This window comes from Mytilus galloprovincialis, chromosome 8 (genome assembly GCF_965363235.1).
Source record: "Mytilus galloprovincialis chromosome 8, xbMytGall1.hap1.1, whole genome shotgun sequence".
In the NCBI taxonomy this organism is placed as follows: Eukaryota; Metazoa; Mollusca; class Bivalvia; order Mytilida; family Mytilidae; genus Mytilus; species Mytilus galloprovincialis.
Window position 1 is genome coordinate 13733100 of NC_134845.1, and position 27588 is coordinate 13760687.

The 27588-nt window shown below is 34.4% G+C and overlaps 1 protein-coding gene across 1 annotated transcript in view; it reads right to left on the bottom strand.

Annotated features, from left to right (window-relative positions):
- Positions 1-205: 205 nt before the first annotated feature.
- Positions 206-27588, bottom strand: part of LOC143085131 (alcohol dehydrogenase class-3 chain L-like) — a 37237-nt gene continuing 9854 nt past the window's right edge. Inside the window, exons 3-12 of the mRNA XM_076261317.1 lie at positions 25054-25155; positions 15536-15677; positions 12714-12804; positions 11725-11857; positions 9235-9321; positions 7823-7952; positions 6818-6948; positions 6572-6707; positions 1770-1908; positions 206-362 (exon numbers count right to left, since the gene is read on the bottom strand). Of these exons, the coding sequence (XP_076117432.1) occupies positions 320-362; positions 1770-1908; positions 6572-6707; positions 6818-6948; positions 7823-7952; positions 9235-9321; positions 11725-11857; positions 12714-12804; positions 15536-15677; positions 25054-25155 (1134 nt within the window). The 3' untranslated portion in view covers positions 206-319. The remainder of the gene's footprint in view (positions 363-1769; positions 1909-6571; positions 6708-6817; positions 6949-7822; positions 7953-9234; positions 9322-11724; positions 11858-12713; positions 12805-15535; positions 15678-25053; positions 25156-27588) is intronic.

The following is a 27588-nucleotide window of genomic DNA, read 5'->3' on the forward strand; positions in this document are numbered from 1 at the left end:
CACTACTGTTTTGTAGTAATCATCAGGAATAGATTACTTTAGCCGTATTTGGCAAAAGTTTTAGGAATAGTTGGTTTTCAATGCTATTCAACTTCGTACTTTATTTGGCCTTGTTAACATTTTTTATTCGAGCGTCAATGGGGAGTCTTTTGTAGACGAAACGCGCGTCTGGCACAAATATACACTTTCAATCCTGGTATCTATGATGATTTTATTTAAATTGCATACAAAGTTATATTATATATATATGGTGTGAGTATAAATGTACAGCCTGGTGTTTATTAATAAGTAAACAATCTATGTATTGTCATTCTCCTCCTCATTTTTCACTTCCCTCCCACATGTTTAACACTGTTCTTAAGCTGAAAAAAAATACAATTCTTTAACGATCTTTAACATAAAAGATGAAATGGTGAAAACGAACATAATTTTTTTACTACATACATATTTTGATAAAACGGAGAATTAAAACGTACACCAATTTATTCTTACCTTTCATTGAAATTCATTTAGATTGTCTTCATATATTATAATATGTGTCAATGACTGGTTAACTTTATTTTTTTGGTGTAAATGAAAATGCAATAGTAAAAAGTGAAATCACAAAAATACTGAACTCCGAGGAAACTTCAAAACGGAAGTCCCTAAAGAAATGGCAAAATCAAAATCTCAAACACATCAAACGAATGGACAACAACTGTCAGACAAGTCTTAGACACTACTATCTGCATTTTTTATATCTGATTTGAACACCTAGTTCATCCACACTATGTTTTATCTTGGCGATGTACGGCTGGTACATGCTATGTTCTCTTTATTTGTTAAGGTCATATTCCCAATAGTGAACCTTTTATACTGAGTCTTCATTCGCCTAGGAGGTGAAGCCTGCATACTTGGACGGTTGGAGTTACAAAAGTATTTTGAAAAGTTAACTTTGTGATTAATGATAATGATAATATATTCTTGTCATTTGAGTACAGAAAGGTTTTTTTATGTGTCACTAGGAATATATATCTCCCAGTTGATACGATATTTCATAGCTTGTTTTTCAAAATCACCGGATTTGTACTTGTATGAGCAACACTACACGTGCCACATGTGGAGCACGAATCGGTGACCCTATCGCAGCACCAAATCATAAGTAACACTACACGTGCCACATGTGGAGCATGAATCGGTGACCCTATCGCAGCACCAAATCATAAGTAACACTACACGTGCCACATGTGGAGCATGAATCGGTGACCCTATCGTAGCACCAAATCATAAGTAACACTACACGTGCCACATGTGGAGCATGAATCGTCGACCCTATCGCAGCACCAAATCCTAAGTAACACTACACGTGCCACATGTGGAGCATGAATCGGTGACCCTATCGCAGCACCAAATCATAAGTAACACTACACGTGCCACATGTGGAGCATGAATCGTCGACCCTATCGCAGAACCAAATCATAAGTAACACTCTACGTGCCACATGTGGAGCATGAATCGGTGACCCTATCGCAGCACCAAATCATAAGTAACACTACATGCTTCTTAACAAATTTGTAAAAATGCGACAAAAACGTTTTTTGGTAAGACTGTTGCTCACATTTAAATGTAAATAGAAAGATCTAAAAGTTTACAATTTTTCCTCACATACATGAAATTTGAATGACTTTTAAAAGCGTAGAACTCAATATTCAAACAAACATTTTCTGATATTTCACATGTTAACATCTTTGGAAGAACTTGATTATTTTATCCTTAGAAATGTATCTCACCTTTTAGATTCCTGCATGAGGTCAAATGCCTCGTTTACTTTATCTAATGCCATTTTATGTGTTACAAACTCGTCTAATAACACTTCGCCATTCTTATAACTTTCAACAAGTCCAGGAACATCGTCTTTACCCTTATAATCTACAAGGAAATGCAAATAACAGACAGTTATACCTTTTTGATAAGGTCAATACATGGTTGTTTGTACCAAAAATAAGTATATTGACTGAGGAGGACAACGTCATTATACATTCATGGTATGATAATATCAGAATATTATTAATTAACTACACTGTTATTGGACTGAATAGAATAGAATAGAATAGAATAGAATATTTTTATTTCCCAAATTACAGGGCCCATAAAGGGCATAAAATCAGATACAATTGATTTACATAATTGGTAACAACAACAATAGAGGCATATACATATATATTTGGAATATAAGCATTGGTCAGAATCAAGCTAAAATCCACATACATTGTATATATTGTGAATAAAAGAATATGATGAAAACTGCCTATGCAATATAAGGTGTAAACTCGGCCAATACAGAATAACTCGGCCAATATAGAATTTTTTCTGTATTGGCCGAGTAATTCTATATTGGCCGAGTTGACACAAATACAGGATTTCGGAAGGTCTCTAGTTTTTACATCGAAAGTCACGATAAATACAAACATAAAGTATATAGTTGTTTGGAAGACGCAGTTTTCATTTAGTCATCATTAACATGCTGAAAAGTTCACTATGGCATATATTTCAGGCTAAAGAAGGTCACATTCATTTAAAAAGCATTTTGAAAGCAGACGTTGAAATTATTTCAGGTTTGGGGAACGAGTAGATTATCACAAAGTTCGTTTCTTGACGACCTCATAATTTCACGTAGTCCGAGATTACTCTGACGTCCAACGGCTGTTTTGCCAGACAAGCTGGGGCCGTGGGAAGTCAGAGATCGTCCCATATCAAAAATTGGATATTTGCCCACCCAAAATAGATGCGCTGCTTCGTCGTTTCTGGTGCCGACTGGCGGCCTTGGAATTATATAAATCGGGCATCAATCTTTTCATTTATCTCTTCATTTATGTAAGTTTCACCTACCTGCCAACCTTTATTTTTCCATATTTTAACAGTTTTCACAGAGACCAGTCGATTTCTGCATTTTGACTTCCATTTTCAAAGATTATCACGTGACCACGAGAAAACAAGTGATGATTTATGCAAATGACCGTATTCTAACACCTCGTTCATTTACGATGCAAGTAATCTAAATGTCCGAGAGCTTCCGATTGTTATCGTGGTTGGCACTAAATGCTTAATACCGATCTCCTGTAAAGGAGGGGGAAAATCGTGGTTGGTTACAAAATGTTAAATATCGATCTCCTATAAAGGAGGTGATAAAAGTATAATTATTTGCATAGTTGAGTCTCGAGGTCGCGAAATCCCTCGTAACTTGAAGTCCATTTGAAAATAAAATAAAAAAATGTCTGAATCAATGGGTGACTGTGAAATCTGTCTAAATATGAGAAAATAAAGGGTGGCAGGTAGGTGAAACTTACATAAATGAAGAGATAAATGAAAAATAAACAGATTGATGCCCGATTTATATAATTCCAAGGACGCTAGTCGGCACCAGAAGCGACGAAGCAGCGCATCTATTTTGGGTGGGCAAATATCCACTTTTTGATATGGGACGAGCTCTGACGTCCCACGGCCCCAGCTTGTCTGGCAAAACAGTCGTTCGACGTCAGAGTAATCTCGGATTAAATTTCACGATGCCGATGTTACAAATCGATTAACTGTTTACTTTCGCTTATTTTGTAAACTATCATTAATTTTTAAACCCGAACCAGGCATATGCATTCTGTAAATATGCAAATCTTCGTTCTTTGGTCATTTGGCTTATGGATAGTTGTATCATTTTCAATTCCTACATTATTTAAAAAAAAATATATTTAATAAGTTTCTGCATAACACATGCAATGGCAGTACCTTTCCAATTACTATTTATGTGTTGCGTTTAAATTTAATTGTAACACTTTATAGTGACTGGCAAGGGTAGAAAAATTCATCAGATGAGAAAATGCTGAAGACACCTGGAAACAGCACCAGATCATTATATATTGCATCATAAAAAGAAACTGAGATTTGGATAGTTCCACTTCAAGGTAAAAATATTTATCTCTTGTGAAATAAAATAAAAATAATATTGTAACACTGTAGTTAATTAATAAAGATACTATTACTTGTATTTCTGTATTGGCCTTGTTATTGGTCCTCGGCCAGCTGTATTGTCCTTCGGCTTCGCCTCAGGCCAATACAGCAATACTTACGTAATAATATCATATTACATGGCATTTTTCATATCAGATGTATTATCAGCCCAAGGTTCAATATCAGAGCAAGAGCCGAAGGATCGAGGGCTGATATTGACCGAGGGCTGATATTACATCTGATATGAAAAATGACATGTTATGATCTTGTTATCATATGCTTCAACAATGGAGAAAAATAACAGTTTAATGTATTGATCCTTATAAGTTAAAAAAGTGAAACGTTTACGGACGTCGGACGATAAATATAATACACCCGATATGAGATCTTTCCATCATATACATCAACAGAGGAGAAAAACATCAGTATAATATATTTTTATATTATAGATAAAAAAATATTCAACATAATATAAAGAACACTGTTTGGAAAGGTCAACAGTAATCTTGTAAAGTAACTTTCTAAATTATGCTGGAAATGTAAAAGAAAATTTAATGCATTTATTGTATCATTTGTTTTTTTGGCATTTTACATAATACATTTTTTGGTTTCCTAATATATGTTTTGTAGCCTACTTTGTTATTTTTTTCACTGAAAACGTACAGTTGTGATGTATTTTCCGGAAATTGCCGAGTAGCGCCGGTATGCCATGCGATAACGTTACGGAAAGGCATATGATAACGTTACGGAAAGGCATGTGATAATAGCTGAAGCATGTGATAAATTTTTCATATCAGCCCGAACACCAATTCGGAAAATATGGAATTCACATAAATAAAGGCAACAGTAGTATACCGCTGTTCAAAACTCATAAATCCATGGACAAAAAACAAAATCGGGATAACAAACTAAAACCGAGGGAAACGCATTAAATATAAGAGGAGAACAACGACATAACACTAAAATGTAACACATATAGACAAAATCCCACGAGAATAACAAATATAACATATATATATAACATCAAAACCAAATACATGAATTTGGGATAGACAAGTACCGTGACACGTCTTATCGCAATGTGAATTTACACTCAAAAATAAGAGAAAACAAACGACACAACGTTATAATGTAATACACACAGAAACGAACTATAATATAACAATGACCATATTCCTGACTTGGTACAGGGCATTTTTAAAGGAAAAAATGGTGGGTTGAACCTGGTTTTGTGGCATGCCAAACCTCGCACTTTTATGGCCATGTGAAATATAACATCAAAATGACAACACAGGACTACAATATAAATAAATTGGAGAACACAATTGACAAAGAATCACACGAACAACAGTCAACAAAAGGCAACAAGTTCAAAATTTTAATACGCCAGAAGTGTATTTTGTCCACACAAGACCTATGTGTGACGCACAGATACAAAAGTTTGAAAGCCGAAACGAGTACAAAGTTGAACAGCATCGAGGACCAAAAGATCAAAAAGGTTGTGCCAAAAACGGCAAGGGTTTTCCGTTAAGTTACCAGAAAATCCCTATAATTTAGAGTAATAAATTACTTGGTGTTATCATACTGTAAAAATTATAAGTTATTTACTCTAAGTATGATAAATGCATGCATTGAAGGATACGCAAAAGCTGCAATTGCTTATAACATCGAAGAAGTATAAAACTAATAACAGCGTTGATGATACAGGTGGTATTTAAACGTGATCTTGTGTAAAACTGGCTGTCGACAACAAAGATTTCACGCAATTACATTATGAAATCAAGGGTATCTTATGAATTATATTATTATCCCAGCCACTCTTTGGTGCTTAAGTTTTATTCAAATGAACACAAGAAGTGACAAGAAAGTTGAATTATAAAAAATAAAAAAGTTACTTTCTGCTGCCATTCGACCTTATTGCTAACCAAAGCTCAAATGAAGGTTTTGTTGGTTGAATTTCGTAATCAACTTGTAATCATATATTACATATTATAATAATGGTATCTTTGACGAGTTTAAAGCTTTGATTTTCCCTTTATTTTAAACATGAATTTCAGATATTAGGTTTTTGTAAGACCTAGACAAAATGTGTTTTTATATATGAACAAGTGACATGAATAGACAAATTGTAGCTTTTCAATAGTTTCACTTTTTAATAACACAGTTTTGATACAACGCATAATTGGGTGACTCGAGATTTATTTTTAACTTTGATAACCATCTAATGTTGCATTACATGATATGTCTAATCCAGGAAAACATGTTCTTTCATTAAGTTTATTCTGGTTAAGTAGCCTATTTCCCTGTGTTTTGGTCTGTAATACTTTCAATGACGAAATGAAAATAGTTAGCGTTTGTACCAATTATATATGATCTCAAGAATATCTCACATCTTTAAAAGTTCAACTCAACTTTCCGAATCAAAATAGCGTTCTTGAACAAAAATAGGCATGCTACAACAACTTTTGAGATTAATTCGATCTCCTTATGGCTCTGGGAAACTATACAGCTTTGTAATAACATATTATGCTACACATTTTATACAAACAAACTGTTATTAAACTCGTGAATTGTGAACAAAATGCCTTACCTCCATAAAATGATCCAAGAATTCGTTTACCCATTGCAAAATTAAATGGTTTGGTGCAAAATTCATCCGTATCCGGTGCAACGCCAATTATAATGGTTTTACCCCAGCCCTTATGTGTCGATTCAAAGGCGGTTTGCTGAAATGGAAATTTGTCAGGTATTAGTGAATCTCTATGATATAATACAATATATATTTTTGAGAGTTTGATCTTTTCAAAACAATACTACACATTTAAATAAGACTTACCATACATTTCACGTTACCAATACATTCAAATGTATAATCTAGGCCACCTCCTGTCATTTCTGTTAGTACTTCATGGAGTGGTTTGTCATGATCCTTTGGGTTAACGCCCTCTGTCATACCAAAAACTTTACCTGAAACATATGATAGGTGTGATATTCTTATTTCCGTTTAAAGGAAGAAAGTACAAAAGGGTTAATCAAAACTCGCAAGTCAGTAAAAAAGATATTTCACATACTGCATGCACAGAAAGGCAGAAGAACATGAGAAATCTTCACCAAAAATCAACGGATGAACTCAGGGACAATAGAATGGTAAGCAATTTGTGATCCATAAGTGACACCAATTGTTTCGCTTATCCATGACAAACAGTGACACATACTAAAACACGTTCCATTCGGTGATAACATAAACATAGAAAAGAGGATTGAATTGTGTTTTACAATTGGGTGGAATATATCCGTAAACATTTGTGACGCTGATATTCGGTTTAGAACCCTTAATCGGAATCAATGGCTTCCTTTTAAGCACAATTCATGTATCACGAGCAATAGGCTATGAAATACAAATCCTGGACAGATTTAACTGGGATATTGTTAGCACAAAAAAAAAACCTTTTCGTAATAGCAGATTAATTTCAACCATTTCATCATTACATTTCTCGTGTCAGTCTCACCATTTAAAGCCATTTAAGAATTTTAATATGGCATCTTGGTTACAATTTAATGTTAAAAACCAAAACTGCACCAGATGCGCATTTTAACAATAAATGACACTTCAGTGATGCTAAAGGCCAAACTAATTGAAAATCAAAAATTTAGTTAAAAAAGAAAGAAAATATTATAAACCAATCTTCGCTAGCCAAGGATCGTCATTCAAACTAAAAGGACACAAAGTATAATTTTGTAACACAATATCCGTATTTAAGCACTAAAGTTGTTTGGCATTTATAACTATCATATAACATAAATGTATACAAATTTTGGTTATGAGCGCCAACAGTATTACCTTGTTTGAACTTGTCTGGGTTTATGTCGATACCGATTATACGGGAAGCGCCTGCTTTTCTGCAACCCATTATTACTGCCATGCCTATTGCTCCTAAGCCCCAAATAGCGCATGTGGAACCCGGTTTGACCTGATCAAAAGATACTTAAATAAATAAAAACACTAAGAACAAAGACAATTTGTAATAAAAATTAATATAGATTTACAAAACTTGAATAACAAAACAAATTATTGGGACTAACTTAACGTGTAGTGTCAACACCTATTAATAAATCAGGTGTATTTGAAAGCTTAAACGGAGAGAAGAAATGAAACACAAAATTAAATTTTCTCATTGTTATAATATTGGAAAAAGAGAAAGCTGAAAAAGAATCTGCGTTTTACTTTTTTTTTTAATCGGTTATTTTTGGCTGAAGAAACATTTATCGATTTAGTTCACATAAAGGGCAGTAACAATTTTGCAGGAGTCAGTAACTGATGTTTGTTAGTTCTTTTTTTCAGGTAGTCAACGTTTACTTTTAATTTGACGTCCAAAATATTTTTATCCCTGACTGGATATTTATGATTGTGACTTGACACTATGATTATGAACTTTATCGATCGATCGATTCTCCTGTTATATCACAAGAAGAGAAAGGTGGTGAGAGTAGCACTGATGACGGACTTCTGTCTGACTCCAAAATTATCAACAACAATCAACAACTATTCTCAATTTTATTTCTATCAAAAAACTTACAAATTTTACAAAATCTATGTTCCTCTTGAGCATACGTTTTTCGATATTTGATGATGTTAACAATTTATCGAAAGGAAAAACTCAAACAAAACTATGGAATGTTTTATAATCCGTAGCAGATTATGGCGGTGTTTGAGTGGGGAATTGTCTTACATTACTTATGGTGAACCTCTATATAAGGCAGCAACCATTTGATTTTCTGGGGGGGGCTATGGTTTTTTTTGGAAAAAAAAGTTTGTTTCCAGTTTTTGGAGAAAAAAATAATTTGTTTTTGATTCTGAGAAAAAAAAAATGTTTGTTTCACCCTCAGCTGCCACTATATGTAATGCTAAAATTGAAAGAAAAAAATTGTTTTCGACTTGTCGCGAAAAAAATAGATTGTTTTTCGCCGCAGGCGAAAAAAAAAGTTTGCACAGAATAAAAAACCATAGCCCCCCCCCAGAAAATCAAATGGTTGCTGCCTAACGAACTATCTGGATATACGTCATAAGATCTGAAAGAGGTTTCAGCAGACTTTACGCTGTATCACTGCTGATGATTTCTATCGTCGATACAACTGTTTTTATGTTTCAACAATTGCAAACAGTCATAGCAATATATTATTAATGAGGTGTTTCGCTACAAATATTCTGACCTACAAAAAAATATAAATCGTTGTAAAATAATAATTTTTTACCTTGGCTGTATTGAGGGCAGATCCATATCCTGTAGCTATTCCACACCCCAGTAAACATACCTTGTCCAAAGGAGCTGATGTTTCAATCTTAAAACAACATAAAACATGCATTGTTAATTTTCCTTTTTTAGACGGCGATGTTACTTTGGCTTCATCATACGATGTTTATATATCCCAACTCGTTCGTTATGCCCGTGTGTGTAGTGATGTCATAGATTTTACCGAACGTAATCAATGCATCACTGGTAAATTAATAAGTCAGGGATTTCGTTAACATAAATTACTTCAAACTTTTACTAAATTCTTTCATAGATACAAAGATTTGATTAGTAAATTTGGCTGTACCTGTAGAAAACTTATTAAAAACGGTATTTCACATCCTAAAATTTACGGTAATATTGTACTAAAAGCGCGGAAACCACTATGTGATCGGTGTTAACTTATCGAACCTTTCAACAAACTTATTAGTAAAGGTTATCTTACCAATGTTGTAATTAGATCTTGGAATATAATTTGCATTGGCACAAATATCGATTTTGTCATCAGCAAACATGGCAAATTAAAACATAACTAAATTTGTATTCTTTTCAAACGTTCTTTTTTTTTAATGTATAAATACACATCCATGTTCATTTTTTGTATAGAGATTGCTCTATCTATGCATTACATTATACAAATTTATTAAAAGGTTAACTCCTAACTATCCTACTGCTTGTGGATACTTTTATGTTTGGCATGGCACAAGTCATGTCTTCTTTGACTGTCCATGACGTTAAAATACTAAATCCCTGGGATGTGTTTTTGTTGATATCAGTCTCTGAAGCATGATTTTTTTTTTATCATTAATTGTTTTTGGCTTTAAACTAGCTTTCAGTAACTGCGAGTACTCTCAAATCGTACTTTGGTGTTAATTTGACCTGTTGATACAATTTGTAATGCTTTTTTGTTATTTAATGTTAACTTATTTAGTGCTATATCTCGTCTATCTATTTTTAATATATACCAGCTTTGATAAGTGTTTGGTACGACTATAAATTTTTACTTCTGTTCTCGTACTATGAACAACAAAATTATTTATTTTGTAAAAAATATTACCGTTCTCCATTACTGTATACTTCACAACAAAATTATTGTCATTTACCTGTGTACATTATTTTATTAGGCGGCATTTTGTCCAAGGTTATGATTGTCTGTCTGATATTGTTTAACATCTCACACCTTATTTTATTGATTTTGTATTTACATTGTGTCATAGATCTAATTTATTCGTTCAGTGTATATTATGTTCAATTGCTTGTGTTAAAAGAGGGACGAAAGATACCAAAGGGACAGTCAAACTCATAAATCTAAAACAAACTGACAACGCCATGGCTAAAAATGAAAAAGACAAACAGAAAAACAATAGTACACATGACACAACATAGAAAACTAAAGAATAAACAACACGAACCCCACCAAAAACTAGGGGTGATCTCAGGTGCTCCGGAAGGGTAAGCAGATCCTGCTCCACATGCGGCACCCGTCGTGTTGCTTATGTGATTACAAATCCGGTAAATAGTCTAATTCGGTAGGTCAAATTCATGAAAGGGAAGGGGATTGTAGTTACGACGTGAGGAACATATCCGATATCATTTGTGAAATGGTTATTCCATAACGGTCAACCAACTCGTGATGGCGTCCGTAAAATTTACGAATAATTAATATGTCTTTTGATTGAGTTAAGCCATTTCAATTGATATTTTATAGTGTGTCTTTCTATGTTGTGATGTTACACTATTGTTTCAAGTAAGGGTGAAGGTTGGTACCTATTAAAACGTTTAAACCCGCTGCATTTGTTTGCACCTGTCCAGGAACCTGATGTTCAGTGGTTGTCGTTTGTTGATGTGGTTCATAAGTGTTTCTCGTTTTTTTTTTTTAATATAGATTAGACCGTTGGTTTTCCTGTTTGAATGGTTTAACACTAGTCATTTTTGGAACCCTTTATAGCTTGCTGTTCTGTGTGAGCCAAGGCTCCGTGTTGAAGACCGTACTTTGACCTATAATGGTTTACTTTTACAATTCGTGACTAGGATGGAGAGTTGTCTATTTGGCACTCATACCACATCTTCTTATATCTATGTTTTAAAGAAATTGTATTATAACCAATTTACTGTTATTTTCTGTGATCATGACTTGTGCTAAATAGTCATTGCATATCAAATGAAGCCTGTTAACACATGGGACGGACGGACGGACATACAGATGGACAGATGGACATAATAGTTATAACTATCTCAAAGTAATCCATCACATGCCATTATTGTTGTTTTTGTAGAACGTGGTCAAGTTACTTATCTATCTAGTTTTTCGTGGATATCATCAACGGAAAACAATATATTTGAGCTCCCGTTCAAAATGAAATTGATTTGGCATCGATATCAGATTCTGCGAATAGTAACCAATCACGCCCAGGTTAAATAAACAAGGTCATATTTCAGACAATGATATTACCTTACAAACAGACATCTCAGGTACTACAATGTACTGACTAAATGTACTGCAGTCTAGAAAATGGTGTATCTGCTTCCCCATACAAGTAAAACGAGTTGTTCCATCCAACATTGTTCCCAAGCCGTGAGTACCACTACAAATAAATTAAATCCATAAGGTACAGAATGTTTGTTACATAGGTATCCCGTAGGATAAAATTAAATTTCTCTAAAACAAGATAAATTATAGTAAATTAAGACACTGAAGTTAATTGCATCTGACTGATTTCCTATTATAAGTCTTCCATATGATTAAGTCGCACCATTCTGTCATGAAAACTTGTTATATGTAGATTGAAGTTTAAAACAATGCCATGCAGATGACAAACTAAATTCTAAAGGATCGTTATTCATTTAAGTTTTCGCAGTTTCGTTTTCGACTTGTGAGATTGATTATCCCATTGGTATCTTTCGTCTCTCTTTTCTCCGAAATCGGTTTTTGTGAACAAAAAATATTTTTAATTCGTTGTGTGTCAAAGTTTGTTCTAAGTAATGATAGAGACAAATGTTGCTTCATTTGCAGTCAAACTTTTGCATTTTCTGTACTATAAACAATCTTTTATACCCATGTAGAATTTTATATTTGCTCTTTGTCAGAAATATATTTGGCATAATCCATAATATAATTGTAACCATTTTGGAAAAGCAAACTTTATAATTTACCCCGGAATAAGTTGAAAGTCGGCCTATGAAAGCGGTTATTGTACAGTATAATAGGCGAAGGCATTACATTTGAAATGAATAAAATCATTCCGAAGTTTATTTGTTACCATTTATATTTTGCCTAATTCGCATTTCAGTTTGTTCGGTACGTTTATACTCATATATTATGGCTCACATTTATTTATTGTTTATAATTGAAACATAATGGAAAAACAGATAAGTGGTAATGGATACAAGTAGCAAAACCATACAGAGACGTGACATAAAAATCTAAAACATCGATCTTACCCTAAAAACTCATCGCATAGGTTTGTCTTGCCGCTCTTACAACTTTTACATTGATTACACTGTGGAAGCCATAACATAACCACGTGATCTCCTGACAAAATGAAAATAAGCTTCAGAAGCGAACAGTCCACATTTCTTTGTAGCACAGTGGCGGATCTAGGGGCGGGGTCGGGTTGGGGTTTATCATACATCAGTCGGATAACTATTGAGTTGAGTTGACAACAATAGAAACATAACACTTGCAATAACGCTAGATTAAAGTCAGACTTGATTTATATATAAACTCCTATTTAGGAATCCCCCCTTTAATGATCCTTAATATCTGTTCTATTGTGTTATCCTATGAGTGCAAATACAAATTGTCTGACACATTCTCTTTCTCGCAAAATTTATCCGAAGCTTGTTACACTAATGTTTTAAAAATTGTAAATTTTAACGCATATTTAGTAAGGTTAACTCGATTATTGCAAATGTATGTTCGATATCCTCTAATTCCGCATAACGTCCCTTTGAGTTTGGCTAAGTGACTTGATTTCAAAAGAGTTCATTTTCTCAGTTTCGTCATAAAATGTTTGATTATTCGAAACACTATGGCTTTTTCAACCCATAATCATAGATGACCTTAGTCGTATTTAGCACAACTTTTCGACATTTTTTTGGCTTGTAATACTCTTCAACTTCGTATTTGATTTGGCGTACAGACTATTTCAATTTTAGCACCACTGATGGGTCTTGTGTAGAGGAAGAGTGTACCTAGCGTACTAAAGAATGAGCCTGGTATCCTTTATTATTTATTGTAAGAACTCCTGACTCAAAACAATGCTCAAGAATTACTGACATTGACACTGCTTACGTTCTACGCGTTCATCATCGCGAATTGCTCGACACATACGACTCACAAGATACACAGTCTTAACCTTTTAGCTACCATAAAAGCCCGATAGGAAGATATACAGATTGTGTCTTATTTCCTTTTGTGACACTTTGACTTAATGTAAATTCGCACGACGGGTTATACATCGTAGGAGACGGTTACCATGTCGACACAGTCGTTCTTATTTGTTTGGAGTTCATGCAATTCAGAAACTTATTTTTTGTAAATTTTGATTTAAATGTTTTTGATGATTGGTTAGATATAACTTCGTACATATAACGGATATGTTCCTGTGACGTTCATGTATACAATCAGCAGAGTCATTAATTGAAACTGGAGCAATCGGAAGTAGGGAATGTACATGTGTTTAATAAAAGAGAGGCGAAAGATATCAAAGGGACATACAAACTCATAAGCCGAAAATAAACTGACAACGCCATGGCTAAAAAAAGAAAAAGACAAATAATAGTACACAAGAAACAACATAGAAAACTAAAGACTGAGCAACACGAACCCCACCAAAAACTATTGGTGATCTCAGGTGCTACGGAAGGGTAAGCAGATCCTGCTCCCATGTGGCACCCGTCACATATAAAATATATCATGTATCTATATTGATGCATTTAGACACTTTGCATACGATATTATCATATAAACAGGATTCATATCCCCCAGAGAGAAGAGAAGACTTTGCTACCACAAAGTTGGAGATCAAATAGATTTAACATTGTTCGGTTAAATATAAAACGTAGTACATGTATATCTTTAGAACGGTGTTAATTCTCACTGTATATATATATAACTCTAGACGATCAGTTTAAGAATATTTGTCTTACAGTTGTCATGTGTTTTGACGTATGGAATAAAAATATGTTGTTGGACTGCGTGGATAGTTTACAATTCGTTAAGATTGCAAAGTATTCCATATGTTTCGGAGTTTTGTGTGGCGTCCAGTTCGCTGAACTAGTATACATTTTTGTTTAAGGTCCAGCTGATGCCCGCCTCCGGGAGCGGTATTTTCTCGCTGCATTGAAGACCCATTGGTGGCTTCTGGCTGTTTTTTTTTTTTGCTCTTTGATCGGGTTGTTCCCTTTGACACATTCCCTGTTCTATTCCCTGTTTCATATATATATATACCATGATACGTCATGCACTGTCTTCTAACTTAAAGCTGGGTAAAGACAAAGCATAACATGTATACGGACGCAAAAAGTCAATGCGGCGTTAACCTCATGTTATCTTTTATTCTGCAATGAGTCACAATTTCAGTAGACATAAAAACTAAACGCGGGTTTACTTCCGTGTTAACCTGTGCGTTAATGCAAAGTATACGTAATTGGGCGATATTTTCTATTTTGATGAAATTGTGTATGCTTTTAGAACTCGCTGAACTATATCTGAATAACGAAAACAAAAATAAGATTTATATATACAACTTGATTTTGTACATAACTTAGGCCGTTTGTTTTCTCATAGACTAGTTTTTTCGTTTGAATTGTTTTACATAAATTTGTCATTTCGGTGCATTTTATTGCTGACTGCGCGGTATGGTTTTTTTGCTCATTGTTGAAGGAGGTGCGATGACCTATAGTTGTTAATTTATATGTTATTTTGATCTCTTGTGGAGAGTTGTCTCATTGGCACTCATACCACATCTTCTCTTTTATATATAGCTTTTATACCTTGAGAGAAACCGTCAATTAAACAATTTGAGAAATACGTCTACCAATGATTGACCACTAACATTTTCATACAAATAAAACGATATTGTTTACAGTAATACTATACATTTTTTATTAGAGAAAAGAAACAACTGTTGTAACCAATTATAAACTCATGTGCATGAAGTGTACAGTTCTTCTTGTAGGGACAAATTACTTGGCTCTCAGCCTTTCGACTCACACATGGTCGTACCACATTTGTGAATTTGAAAAAAAGTTTGTCTCACCTTTTTTACAATCAGTAACACCAGAACCCACGCTCTCTATAATACCAGCACCCTCATGTCCAAGGATGATAGGCATCTGACCGATTTTTAACGATCCATTTAGGATACTAAGATCACTATGACAGACTCCTGTGTACAGCACCTGTAAATGTATAAGGTGAAACGTTGTCTCATCTAGATACCTGCATAAACATGAATATTGTGTTTACAGCATTGACCATCAGGTCTTTGATTGCTAGTAGTCTCATTAGCAATCATACCATATCTTCCATTTTGTATTTGATTGCTGGTAGTCTCATTGGCAATTATACCACATCTTCCTTTTAATATTTGATTGCAAGTAGTCTCATTTTCATTCAAAAACATGCATCTACTTTCATATTTTATGATAGTGGTAACCTTGAATTAATGAACGAATGTGTTTGTTTATTATCAGAAGCTGTGATTGTCAACCTTCCGTCCACTCGTGCTCTTTATAACCCTTCGCAACAATATTTGAATAGATGGCCAATAGCTAACCATCTATTCTGACTTATGTGAATATTTAACCGCAGTCCCATGTAAACATGGTAAATAACAGGCAAGGCAATTAATACAGATTTCAGTGATCTTGTCACTGGTTACAGTTAAGCAATAAGTATCCATTAAATTAAATGTCGTGGCCATTCTTTTAAATGTCATGTATATAACAAAGAAGATGTGGTATGATTGCCAATGAGACAACTATCCACAAAAGACCAAAATGACACAGACATTAACAACTATAGGTCACCGTACGGCCTTCAACAATGAGCAAAGCCCATACCGCATAGTCAGCTATAAAAGGCCCCGATAAGACAATGTAAAACAATTCAAACGAGAAAACTAACGGCCTTATTTAAGTAAAACAAAATGAACGAAAAACAAATATGTAACACATAAACAAACGACAACCACTGAATTACAGGCTCATGACTTGGGACAGGCACATACATAAATAATGTGGCGGGGTTAAACATGTTAGCGGGATCCCAACCCTCCCCCTAATCTGGGACAGTGGTATAACAGTACAACATAAGAACGAACTATAAAAATCAGTTGAAAAAGGCTTAACTCATCAGATGGACAAAAATACAAGTGGTGCGTGGATATATATATATATATATATATATATATATATAGAGAGAGAGATAATGATTTATCAAAAGAACACTTGTTGACAAGGAATAAACCCAGTTTACACAATACAGCCAAAAAGTACAGAATTATATACACCTTTATTTTAAAGGCAAACCCTTTATCTTCAAATCGAAGCGAAAAATCACATTTACATTTGGAATATTCCTTACATTCTTTTCAACATCAGACAGAACACAAAACTTATTATGTTAGCATTTCTATTAGTAAATGAATTTGAATTTAGATAATGAATGACTGTGTTTTTTGTCCTAGTTTTTCCTCACTCTTTCTTCTTTTATGATCACCTGCTTTATTTTGTTCGAGCAAATACTTTTGGTAAGCATGTGATATGATTGATACGGGTACCAGTATGTTGATATTTTCATCCCTGTTCATGATTTTCGATGGAATGTTGCAATTTGATATTATGTAAGCTGATGAGTTAAGCCTGTTTCAACTTATTTTGATAGTTTGTTCTTATGTTGTGCTGTTTCACTTCTGTCCCAGGTTAGGGGAGGGTTGAGCGCTCACAAACATGATTTTTTTTTTGATGTATCGATCTGACGAGTTAAGCCTTTTTGAACTGCCTTTTATAACTTGTTCTTATATTATGCTGTTATACCACTGTCCCAGCTTGAGGGGAGTGTTACGCGATCACACACATTCTGTATGTGCCTGAGTAGTAGGGGAAGTGGGGGTTCTGGGCCACTTTGTCTAATGTTAACCCTATGGGAGAGGATACCCATGAGGATACCCAGTGAGGATACCCTCTGACGTCATCAATAAGTATTACGACACTAATTAATTAATTTCTTTAGATAAGGTCATTATAAAGTGTTACTAATTACGTTTTATTTTATTGGATAACATACAGATGTATTTGTATTTGTATGGGTATGTGTATGTGCATGTGTATGTGTGTGTGTATTTGTATGTATCAATTCAAGGTTTTGCTCATGTTGATATAAGCAAGGAATCAACCAATTTGATTCCCCCCCCTTTTTTTTTTTAAGTTGTGGCTTCTTGGTACCACACTAGTAATACTAATAACAATATTAGTATGTACAATATTTAATATCCCCGTCAATTCAGACAAACATGGGTCGGAGAGCCATCCACATGATGCCTTTACAATATAACAAAATTATATACAACTATTTTATACATCGAGATAATAGAATTAGAGAATCGTCTACCACTCAACAGTATCTCTAACCTCACGAAAGGGCCAACAGTATGCTATCTTTCGTGCAGGGGTGTAAACTGTCGAGACTTGAAGTTAGTCTTTCCGGGGTAGTTAACTCTCTCAAATATCAGAAAAATCGCGAGCTTTAATCCAAGAGTTGAATTTCTTTGGTCAGTGTAACCATTTCACATAATATTGTTTGTTGGGTCCTTTTCCTTTCGTTTTGATGATGTTTTCAACTTTCCACATATCGTCTTCTCGAACATCCATTTTCTGCACTTATGATTGGTAGAAGGTTCCTGAAATTTCTTCGTCTTGATCAATAAGTCGATAAACTGGAAGCCCACCACGTAATATTCTTTGAGATATTTTAAATATCTCTCCGCTCCATTTCTCATCGTATTCCCTGGGAAAAGGATTTCTTATGTATGTAATCCGAACTTTATCACCGATTTTGAAACGGAAAGGTTTTCGTACTTTCTCTGTCTTAGGTTGTAATCTTTTCGGCCAATACATTTTCCACCACAGGTTTGTCTCTTTAGATATGATGACTTTATCTGGTGCCGTGCCAATCGTTCTATTGAAGGTCTTATTGTAGCTGTTAGCAAAATTCTGTAAGTTATCCATATAATCATATGACTGCTTACTGGTGATAAATCTCATGATTTTTGATTTAATCGTCTTGATAACTCTTTCAACGTAATTAGCTTTGATTTCTGTATTTTGTGCAAATAAATGTTGAATATTTCTCTGTTGTAGGAGAGATTCTACTAATCTTGATCTGAACTCTTGTCCTTTATCTGTTCTTATTCTATTTGGTGATCTTCCTTCTGATAAAACATGTTTCAAAGCATTTGCCACGGATTCGCCTTTCTTATTCTTTAGAGGTCTTAGCCTTACGTATTTAGATTATGTCAATCACCACCAATATGAAATTAAATCCACTGTTAAATTTGGAAAATTTCGACATGTCCATCAAATCGACATCCCATTGGTCGTCTATTCAAAAAACGATAACTCAGTTCCGCTTAAACAACCTTTTTAAGGGTCTTTGTAAACTGTATGGTTCCTGTCGTTGTAGCCATTTTCGTATTTTATATTTACTAAGAACGAATTATCCATCTGTTAGAACAAATCTGTAAAGTTTATCAGGCCCTGCAAAACTTGCTGGGTTAGCTGGATTGTAATAAATATTTTTCAAGTACTTTTCCCAAGAGGCCATCTTTACATATGGAATGATGACTATAGAATGATATACAGATTCAAACGTTCTTTTATTTATATAGTTGAGCTTTCATCGTCTTCGTCCTCCTCCTCTTCTTCTTCCTCTTCATCGTCATCAATGCTATTAGCACTTTCAGAACCATCATTATATGTTTCGTTATCAATAGCTTCTTCTAGATAGCTTTCCAACATAGGTTTATGTTTCCTAATGGCTACTTTAATGGCTTTCTCGTTGTCCATGCCATCGTTAACTAATTCTGTAATCATTTTCATGACTTTACCATGTAGTTTACCCTTTTGTAACTGTAGTAAATATTCAACTAAACTGCTATATCTGATCAAAAACTGATCCATATCCTCGTCTTTTAGTTTGCGATTGGCCTTACTTATGGCATGGTCTTCATTCATGTCACCATCGATGTATTTATCAACTTTTTCTTCCCATATATCTACATTTGCCTCTCTAGCAAGTTCAGCTAATTTTATAAAAGCCATATCTTCTCCACCTTCTATATCAATTTCGTTTACACGAGGCTTCTTTGAGGGTATGTCTTCATCCTCAATCTCCCTTTTTCTTTTTAAATCATTATTTTCCGGGCACCACTTATTCATATGTCTAGCTAAATCAGGAACGCTTTCAAAGACTACACCGCAATCATCACACGAAGGCATGATTTCTTTCTCGTCTGGTAAGTACGTCTGCTCACTTTGAAATGATTCTTCAAACTAAGGTGGATTTGGTTCTTTTCTGCTTATAAACTCTTCAGAAACACCCCCACCAACCATGTTCTTGTTTTCGAATATATAAATTTTTAGTCTGTCGTCTTCCGGTGTATTCTGTTTCAGATCAATGAATAAGCTCCCATATGGTCGCTGTGTTCCCTCTCTGTACTTATTTATAAATTTCTTCGGATTTTTAGGATACATCTGTCTAGCAAATATGGCTGGGCAAACTTGATCACGTGGGTTTTTGAATAAGACTATATATTGGCTATTGATGCTCATGGTTCGACTCTTCTTTCCCGTCGAGAACGCATTCTGCATTATACAAGCTACACTTAGGTTTCGGTGATGACTTCCCTCGACAAATAATTCGCACACATCCTTATTATAAGTGGCGTCTCTCATTAAATCGTCTAGAATGATTAAACTTGGAAATCTAGAGTCTATGAATGATTCATCATTCAAATTTTCAGGTAAACCTTGAACAAACAAAATGTTTTTAATGGTCTGTTGCATTTCACTAAATAATGGCTGCCATCGTTTATAACACCATATTATCCTCTCTGGTGATGGTGTAATCATAGTCCGTGCTCTCTCCAATAATGTTTTCATCCAAAACGTCTTACCTGAACCAGTAGGTCCAGCCAGCATCATAGTGAACGGATGATGTAGCATCACATTATGTGGCAGCTGTGGGCTATTTTCCTTCTGTGGATGAGGCATGCTACCTTCCTTTTGCGGAGGCGGCGGAGGAGGAGTCGACATGTTATCTTCCTTTTGCGGAGGCGGCGGAGGAGGAGGAGGCGACATGTTATCTTCCTTTTGCGGAGGCGGCGGTGGAGGAGGAGGAGGAGGCATGCTACCTTCCTTTTGCGGAGGCAACGGAGGAGGAGAAGGCGGCATGTTATCTTCCTTTTGCGGAGGCGGCGGCGGAGGAGGAGGAGGCATGCTATTTTCCTTTTGCGGAGGAGGCGGAGGCGATGGAATCGGCTGTGGATATACACCATTGCTCTGTAGATATGATTGACTAATTCCATGTTTATTTCTATGATGTCACAACATATTATCTTTTCTTGAAAATCCTATCTTACACACGAGACAAATATTTGACATCGTATAGAGCTCTCTAAACACGTCCGCTTCCTTCGAATGATAGACGTAGAGTGATTAAAATATTGATTTTCATCCTGATTATATTCTCCAATGTCGATAGGCCAAACTTTGTATTCCATCATCTAGTAAGTATCTTTTATCATCATAAGGGGATAAGCCCAGCTTGTTGATTGATATATTATATAACGTATGGTCATATGAACGGATCTGTGTCATAGTAGACATGTGGATCTCTTTATTGAACAATATGATACGGACAACCAGACATTATTCATATCAAAGGAGCCTATCGTCACTGGTACTCACCCACGGGTCGGAAAAACGACTCCTCTGTCTACCGACCGTATGGGTTCCCAGTCTTGATACTGATATGAATAAAGATCTGATTGATATTCAAGAATATTTGACTAAGGCTGTCGCCAAAGTAGTCACCACCCGTCAACATTTCCATCACTGGAAACAGAGCTGCTCTCGCAGTTAAGCAAGACTGCAAAGGTTTTGGTCGGAGAGGTCTTCTTGACTATAGCGGGGCATGCCACATGACACTTCCTCTCCATTGTTAGCTAAATGACACTGCCCTAAGTCAGTACACCTTACCAGTGCAGGAGAGTACTTCAAACTTTCAAGAACTTAAAATTAAAATACGGTATCCCCCCCTTTTCCCCATTATTTTGAAAATAAGCATATGTCTATTCCATTTATTTGTTATTCGTTAGATTAGTTGGTAATTTAAAAATAAAATTATCAAGAAAACTTTAATTTATATCATACAATCCTTTACTATTAAACGTTAAAAGTTGTTTAAAATAAACAAATTGTTAGCCATAACAAACCTTTGAATCGTTAAGATACTGTTAAGGTAAACTTGATTTCACCTTTAGAATGTCATCGATAAGACTGTACGAGCCCCGCAATTCACAGCGTTTATATAGCAGAATGTTCATGAATTGTAATATTGGTTAATTTCAAATCCGGCAATTTTTTTCGATCGGTAATCAGTTCAGTCTAATTTACCTGTTGGAGCGATCAGACGTAGTTTTCTTTGTTAGCAAGGCAAATTTATTTTTTGCAGTCTGTCCTGATGTAATACAAAATAATTTGAAATAAAAGCATTTATAAATGAATAAGTTTATCAAAAATGAATATTACTTAAAAGTTTAAGTACAGCCTAATAAAAAATAAAAGGTTGAAATAATCATTATTTGATAAGAACTACTTGACATGTTTACATTAATGGTCATTCACCCATGTACTTAATCACACCAGGTTATTGAGGTCAACAGAAACTGTTGAAGTGTCTTGTTTATCAGTTTGGCATTTTATAGTGAGAGGATTTCAGTTTAAAAGTGAATATGATCGAGGAAATAATAAAATAAGTTTTCAATTTATACTATATATTAAAATATATGATTAACGGAGGGATAATAGTTGGATATTAAACAAAAGACGTATTGTAACAGTATGTATCATCGAACATATTAAAATAAAATACTTGATCAATCTCATCTTTGGAAGAATAATACTATTTAATTCAACTAATAGTAGACATTTGCGGAAACAAGGTCTATACCTATGATTACACTTAAGACTTACGATTACAGTTGACAAAAAACAAGGGGTCCTCTCAAAATTAAAAAAAATCCCAATTGAGATACAAAGTAAAATAAAAAAAATAATATTTTCATCATGTAAAGTCTTTTCGACGACACACAAATGCAGAAACGTATGGTCACAACAAATGTGAATCCAGGGAAAAGCATATGACCCCGACCGGTTCTCTGTCGTAAAAGACCATTAACATCCGCTTCAATTTGAAGTAACATTTCAGGAGTTTCACTTATAAAAGGAATATCGGGGTTGCTTGCAAAACAAGTGACCAACACATCTCTCCCAGTCCAAAAGTGTACCTCATTGCCTATAATATTTCCCTGATTGTACAAGATTGGTCGTTGATCAAGCTAGGACTACCAGGATAAGAATCATACGACGAGTGAAATGTGTATTATCTGGTGGAGTCTGCATCAGGGCAGGTAAAGCTGCCATGATGGTAAACCTGTGTTCTTCATAAGAAGGAAAATAAAATAAATGCGTGAAATACACTTATAATTTATTCATTTTCCGTATTAATAGTTTCAATCGCTTTAAAAATCAAGCGGTATATTGTAAAAAGGTGTCGTTCGTCTTTTATACGATAACACTTTTGTATCTACAAACAAATGCTTCCTAAACGACTTAAATAGTGAATGTTTGTTTTAACAAAAACGTTCAAATCTTGCCAAATAATATAAACGGTATTTTTATACTGTTTTTGACGTGTTTTTGACGTAGTAAATAACGCGTTGGCGATTTTTTTTTAAATATCAGCTTATAATTTATTCCTAATGAAATATGAAAATATCTCGTTATAAATGATGTGTTATGTGTTTGATTAAGATTCGGATCCACTTAATATTCGTGTGCATTCAAATATCTATACAAGCAAAGAGCATTTAAGTCAAGAATGAAGTAATATAATTTTATGTGATTACATATTACTAATTTATCATGTTTATATTTAAAGAAATATAAAAAAAAATCATCGTTTAAGAAAATTGTTTGACTTGCACTAAATCTTGATGTGCATGGGTTCACATACATCCGTGTACTTTAAAAAAAAACCAACTTGGATGCTTTGATGTGCAATAAATCTAAAATTGGGTTCACAGCTAGCATCCGTGTAGTTTAAAAGACAACTTACGTGCTTTGACTTGCAATAAATCTAAATTTGGGTTCACAGACATCCGCGTACTTTAAAAGACAACTTGGGTGCTTTAAGAATATTTAAACGAAATTCTTGGGGATCTATACTTTGAAATGCTTGATCTAATTTAAAATGTATATGTTTAATGCAACTCAAGTTACTTTTATTTTTTTTTAAAAGAAAAAGGTGAAAAGGGGCATTTAGAACCCATAAATCAAGAACAAAAAAAAAAAAGACCCCCACCTTGGGCAAAATTAAAACGACGAAAATACAAATAAAAGTCCGCTGGGCAAAAACTCCACAAAGAAAACATATTGTTCATTTCTCGATGACGATAAAAAAAATCAACTGATTTTGAAGAATCATGATATATGTTTTCCAATTATTATAACGGTAACGTTTTAAATTAAATGATTGACACCTCTGACAAATAAGGATAATTTGACAAACCACAATAAGGCATTTCAACCATCTTGAAAGATATTTGTTTTTCGTAAATTGTTTTGTTATAAATAAGGCCGTTAGTTTTCTCAATTGAAATGTTTCATATTTTTCATGTAGGGGCCTTTTATATCTGACTATATGGTATTGGTTGATGATGAAGGTTGTACCTACAGTTGCCTATAGTTGCTTCCATCCACCTCATTTAAACTTTGATGGATAGTTGTTTCATTGGCAATCATACCACATCTCCTTATTCATATAACAAAAATGTTTCCTATCATGGTAGGATAAGAAAAATATATTTCTTCAAATTACCGGACGTTACAATAAGAAGCATGACGGATGACAATAGTGAGGTAGAAACTACTAAACGAGCCGGAGCACAAATTCTGTAAAGACCAAAACCCAAACTTTACTATCAGGATGTATAAATACGCACACACGTCCGATTGACATCCAATGACACGTTTGAAGAGAGTACCATGTCATCAGCACGTCAACGAACTCTTGCAAAAAAATTCTTGTAGGTACATGTATTTGTTAGTGACTTATTACAAGACAAAATGCCTACTATCTGATATATTCATGAATATTCATGAGTAAGAGAGTATTATACGTAGCACGTTCTGTGATTTGGAATCCTTGCAATAATGCTTTTAGGGGTTCGTAAATGAGCTACATTGTATCGCCAAAACTATATTTCTGATCATCCAAACTGCCAATTCTCTCCAATGGTAGTTTTAATCAGACCCTTTCAGCTTTCGCATTTCATCACGGTCGATCTGCTTTTTAATACATGTACATGCACCATTTTTCTTCGTGTATTGTTTATTGTGTTCTTGTCCTATTATAGTTTAATCTAATACATTTTTGAAATATCTGTGTTTGCTTTATAAAAGTAATATAATATATTCCAAAAAGCCATAATACCTTTACTCTAACTTCCCCGTTCTTTGGTGGTGCCACCTCGACAGTCTCTATGGAGAGGGGCTTACCAGCTTCCCAACAAACAGCCGCTTTACATTGTATTGGCTGTAATGTAAAATTAAGGATTACTTTATGTTAAAAAAACAAAATAGATTTTTGTAAATGTGTGAAAACTGACCACTGATACAAATTAAATGATACGTTTGTTTGAAATATATGTAATTTCACTTGAGTAATAGTTCTTTGTGACAAAGTTGGCCTTAAGTAAAACTTTTTTGATAGCTGGATTAAGTCTCATTGGTTCGTGCTACGAATATGTTTTGTGTATATTACATTTAAATTTATTTTAGGGGCTTCGGTGGCTGAGTGGTCTAAGTAGTTCAACTACTGTATACCAAGCCTGTCAACACCACGGTTGGGAGTTGGAACCCGTAATGTCAACACCGAGGTTGGGAGTTGGAAACCCGTACGTGACAGGTGGTTAAATTGTTAATTGACAAGGATTACCAGTTTTCATGCCAACAAATATTTCCGTCACGAAATAGCTAATAGTGCTGAAAGTGGCGTTAAACACTAAATACATAATAGTTCTTGACAAAAAAAATGGTCATTATCGTGATATATCATGGACTGCCCACATGACAGTGGTATTGACTGAGATAGTGATAATGACTGAGTCGAAGGCGATGTCATTATCGCTGCCACAGTCAATATCACTGTCCTACGGGCAGTCTATGTATCACGATAATGACCAGTTTTCAAGAACTATATAATGTTTATTTCATTGAAGAACCATGTCTTTGAAAATTCTCATAAATTCAAAATGTCCAAAACAAACTCGAGTAGTTGTACGATTTCTATGGGAAACGATCGATTTCTATGGGAAAGATTGAAGACAAGTCGTAGTAATACTGTCATTAATTTTAGTGCAATTTTTCAGAATACAAATACTTAATCAAGTTTCTATAATTTTATTATTTACGAAAACATATGGTAAGCAATTCAACAACTTAAATATAATATTGAAAACAGGAATATGTTTTATTAAAGTGACATTGTTAAAAACAGGAAAACCACGCCCCATCGGTCATTAACAGAGAAACCACTCCCCAACGGTCATAAACAGATGAATACCCCACCCCAACGGTCATTAATAGACGGAAACCACGCCCCATCGGTCATTATCATGCAAAAGTCCATTAACGACCGGTTTTCTGGTCCGTTTTGTTCTGTTAATGACCGATGGAATTTATTACTGAAGAACAATGAATGGCATATGGTCCCTTTTTATCCAATAAGAGAAGCTTATTTTGAACCGATATGAAATAACAATGAATAAATAAATTTAGTTTATTATACAATAATTGAATGCAGTTAAATCCTCAGGTTAAATGTCGCACTTCATGATTACTGTACATGTACATGCTTCTGTTTGTCTATACACATTCATGGGTCGAAAGTACCAAAGCTTATCAGTATATAGCCTATACTATAATAATAACTGTTTACTCGCACATTCATGGGTCGAAATAAAGTACCAAGGAATTGTATATTTTATACAATTCCTTGAAAGAACTAAAGCTGTGATAATATAGTATATTCGCGGTAGAGCGTAATGATTGTAATTCTAACATGACGTCCTTCAAACGCTTTGAGTACACACCCGTGGTAAAATATGAATATATTGCCAGTGCTGTTCCGATTGTACTCCCACGTCATATGCTTTTTTATGAACGAGATACCCGACGTCATAGAACAATGACGTTAGAATGTAAGCATTTTACGGGAAAATACACGCTTGTGAATCCGAAAATCATCACAAGGAAACATACACAAATGATGCTAAAATGTGGCAAAAGCCCTTTAATATTGTACATCATATAAGACATCTATAATACTAAAATTACGAGGTCCAATTTGTCAGCCGTCATCACGTAAAAACGACGAATCACAGAATTCAACTTTATATATAACTAATATAGTACAAAGGTGTAGATTAAAAATTACACCACTCCAGGCCCTTTTGTTTTCCACGTAATTAATATTGCCAATAATTAAGAAGTTCCGGGTCGAGTCCGCTACCGATACCAATAGTATATTCACCTGTTACCTATTACCTTATCTGTACGTTCCGCATCTGACAGGCGCACCACCAAACGTTGTATTCAGGATTAATATGCTATATACACGGGTCATAACCACAGGGTTGACACTACTAAATTGTCAAATTGTTACCTATTGTAGTATTTTAATCAGTAAGACTTTCTAAGATAACAATACGAATACTAAAAATCTGGACTAAAAATAAGGCGTATAGGTACAGTTTTCAATTTGTTAGTGGGCATGACGTAAAACAGCGAAGCAAAGAATTCAACTTTATTTATAACTTATATAGGACAATGCTGTTGATTAAAAAATACTACATTCCAGGACCTTTTGTTTTCCAAATAATTAATATTATTGTTTCAGTTCGACGGGTTCAAACAGAAAGACTTGAAAGCAGAGAAAAACTGTGTATTTTATAATCGGCATGACTTT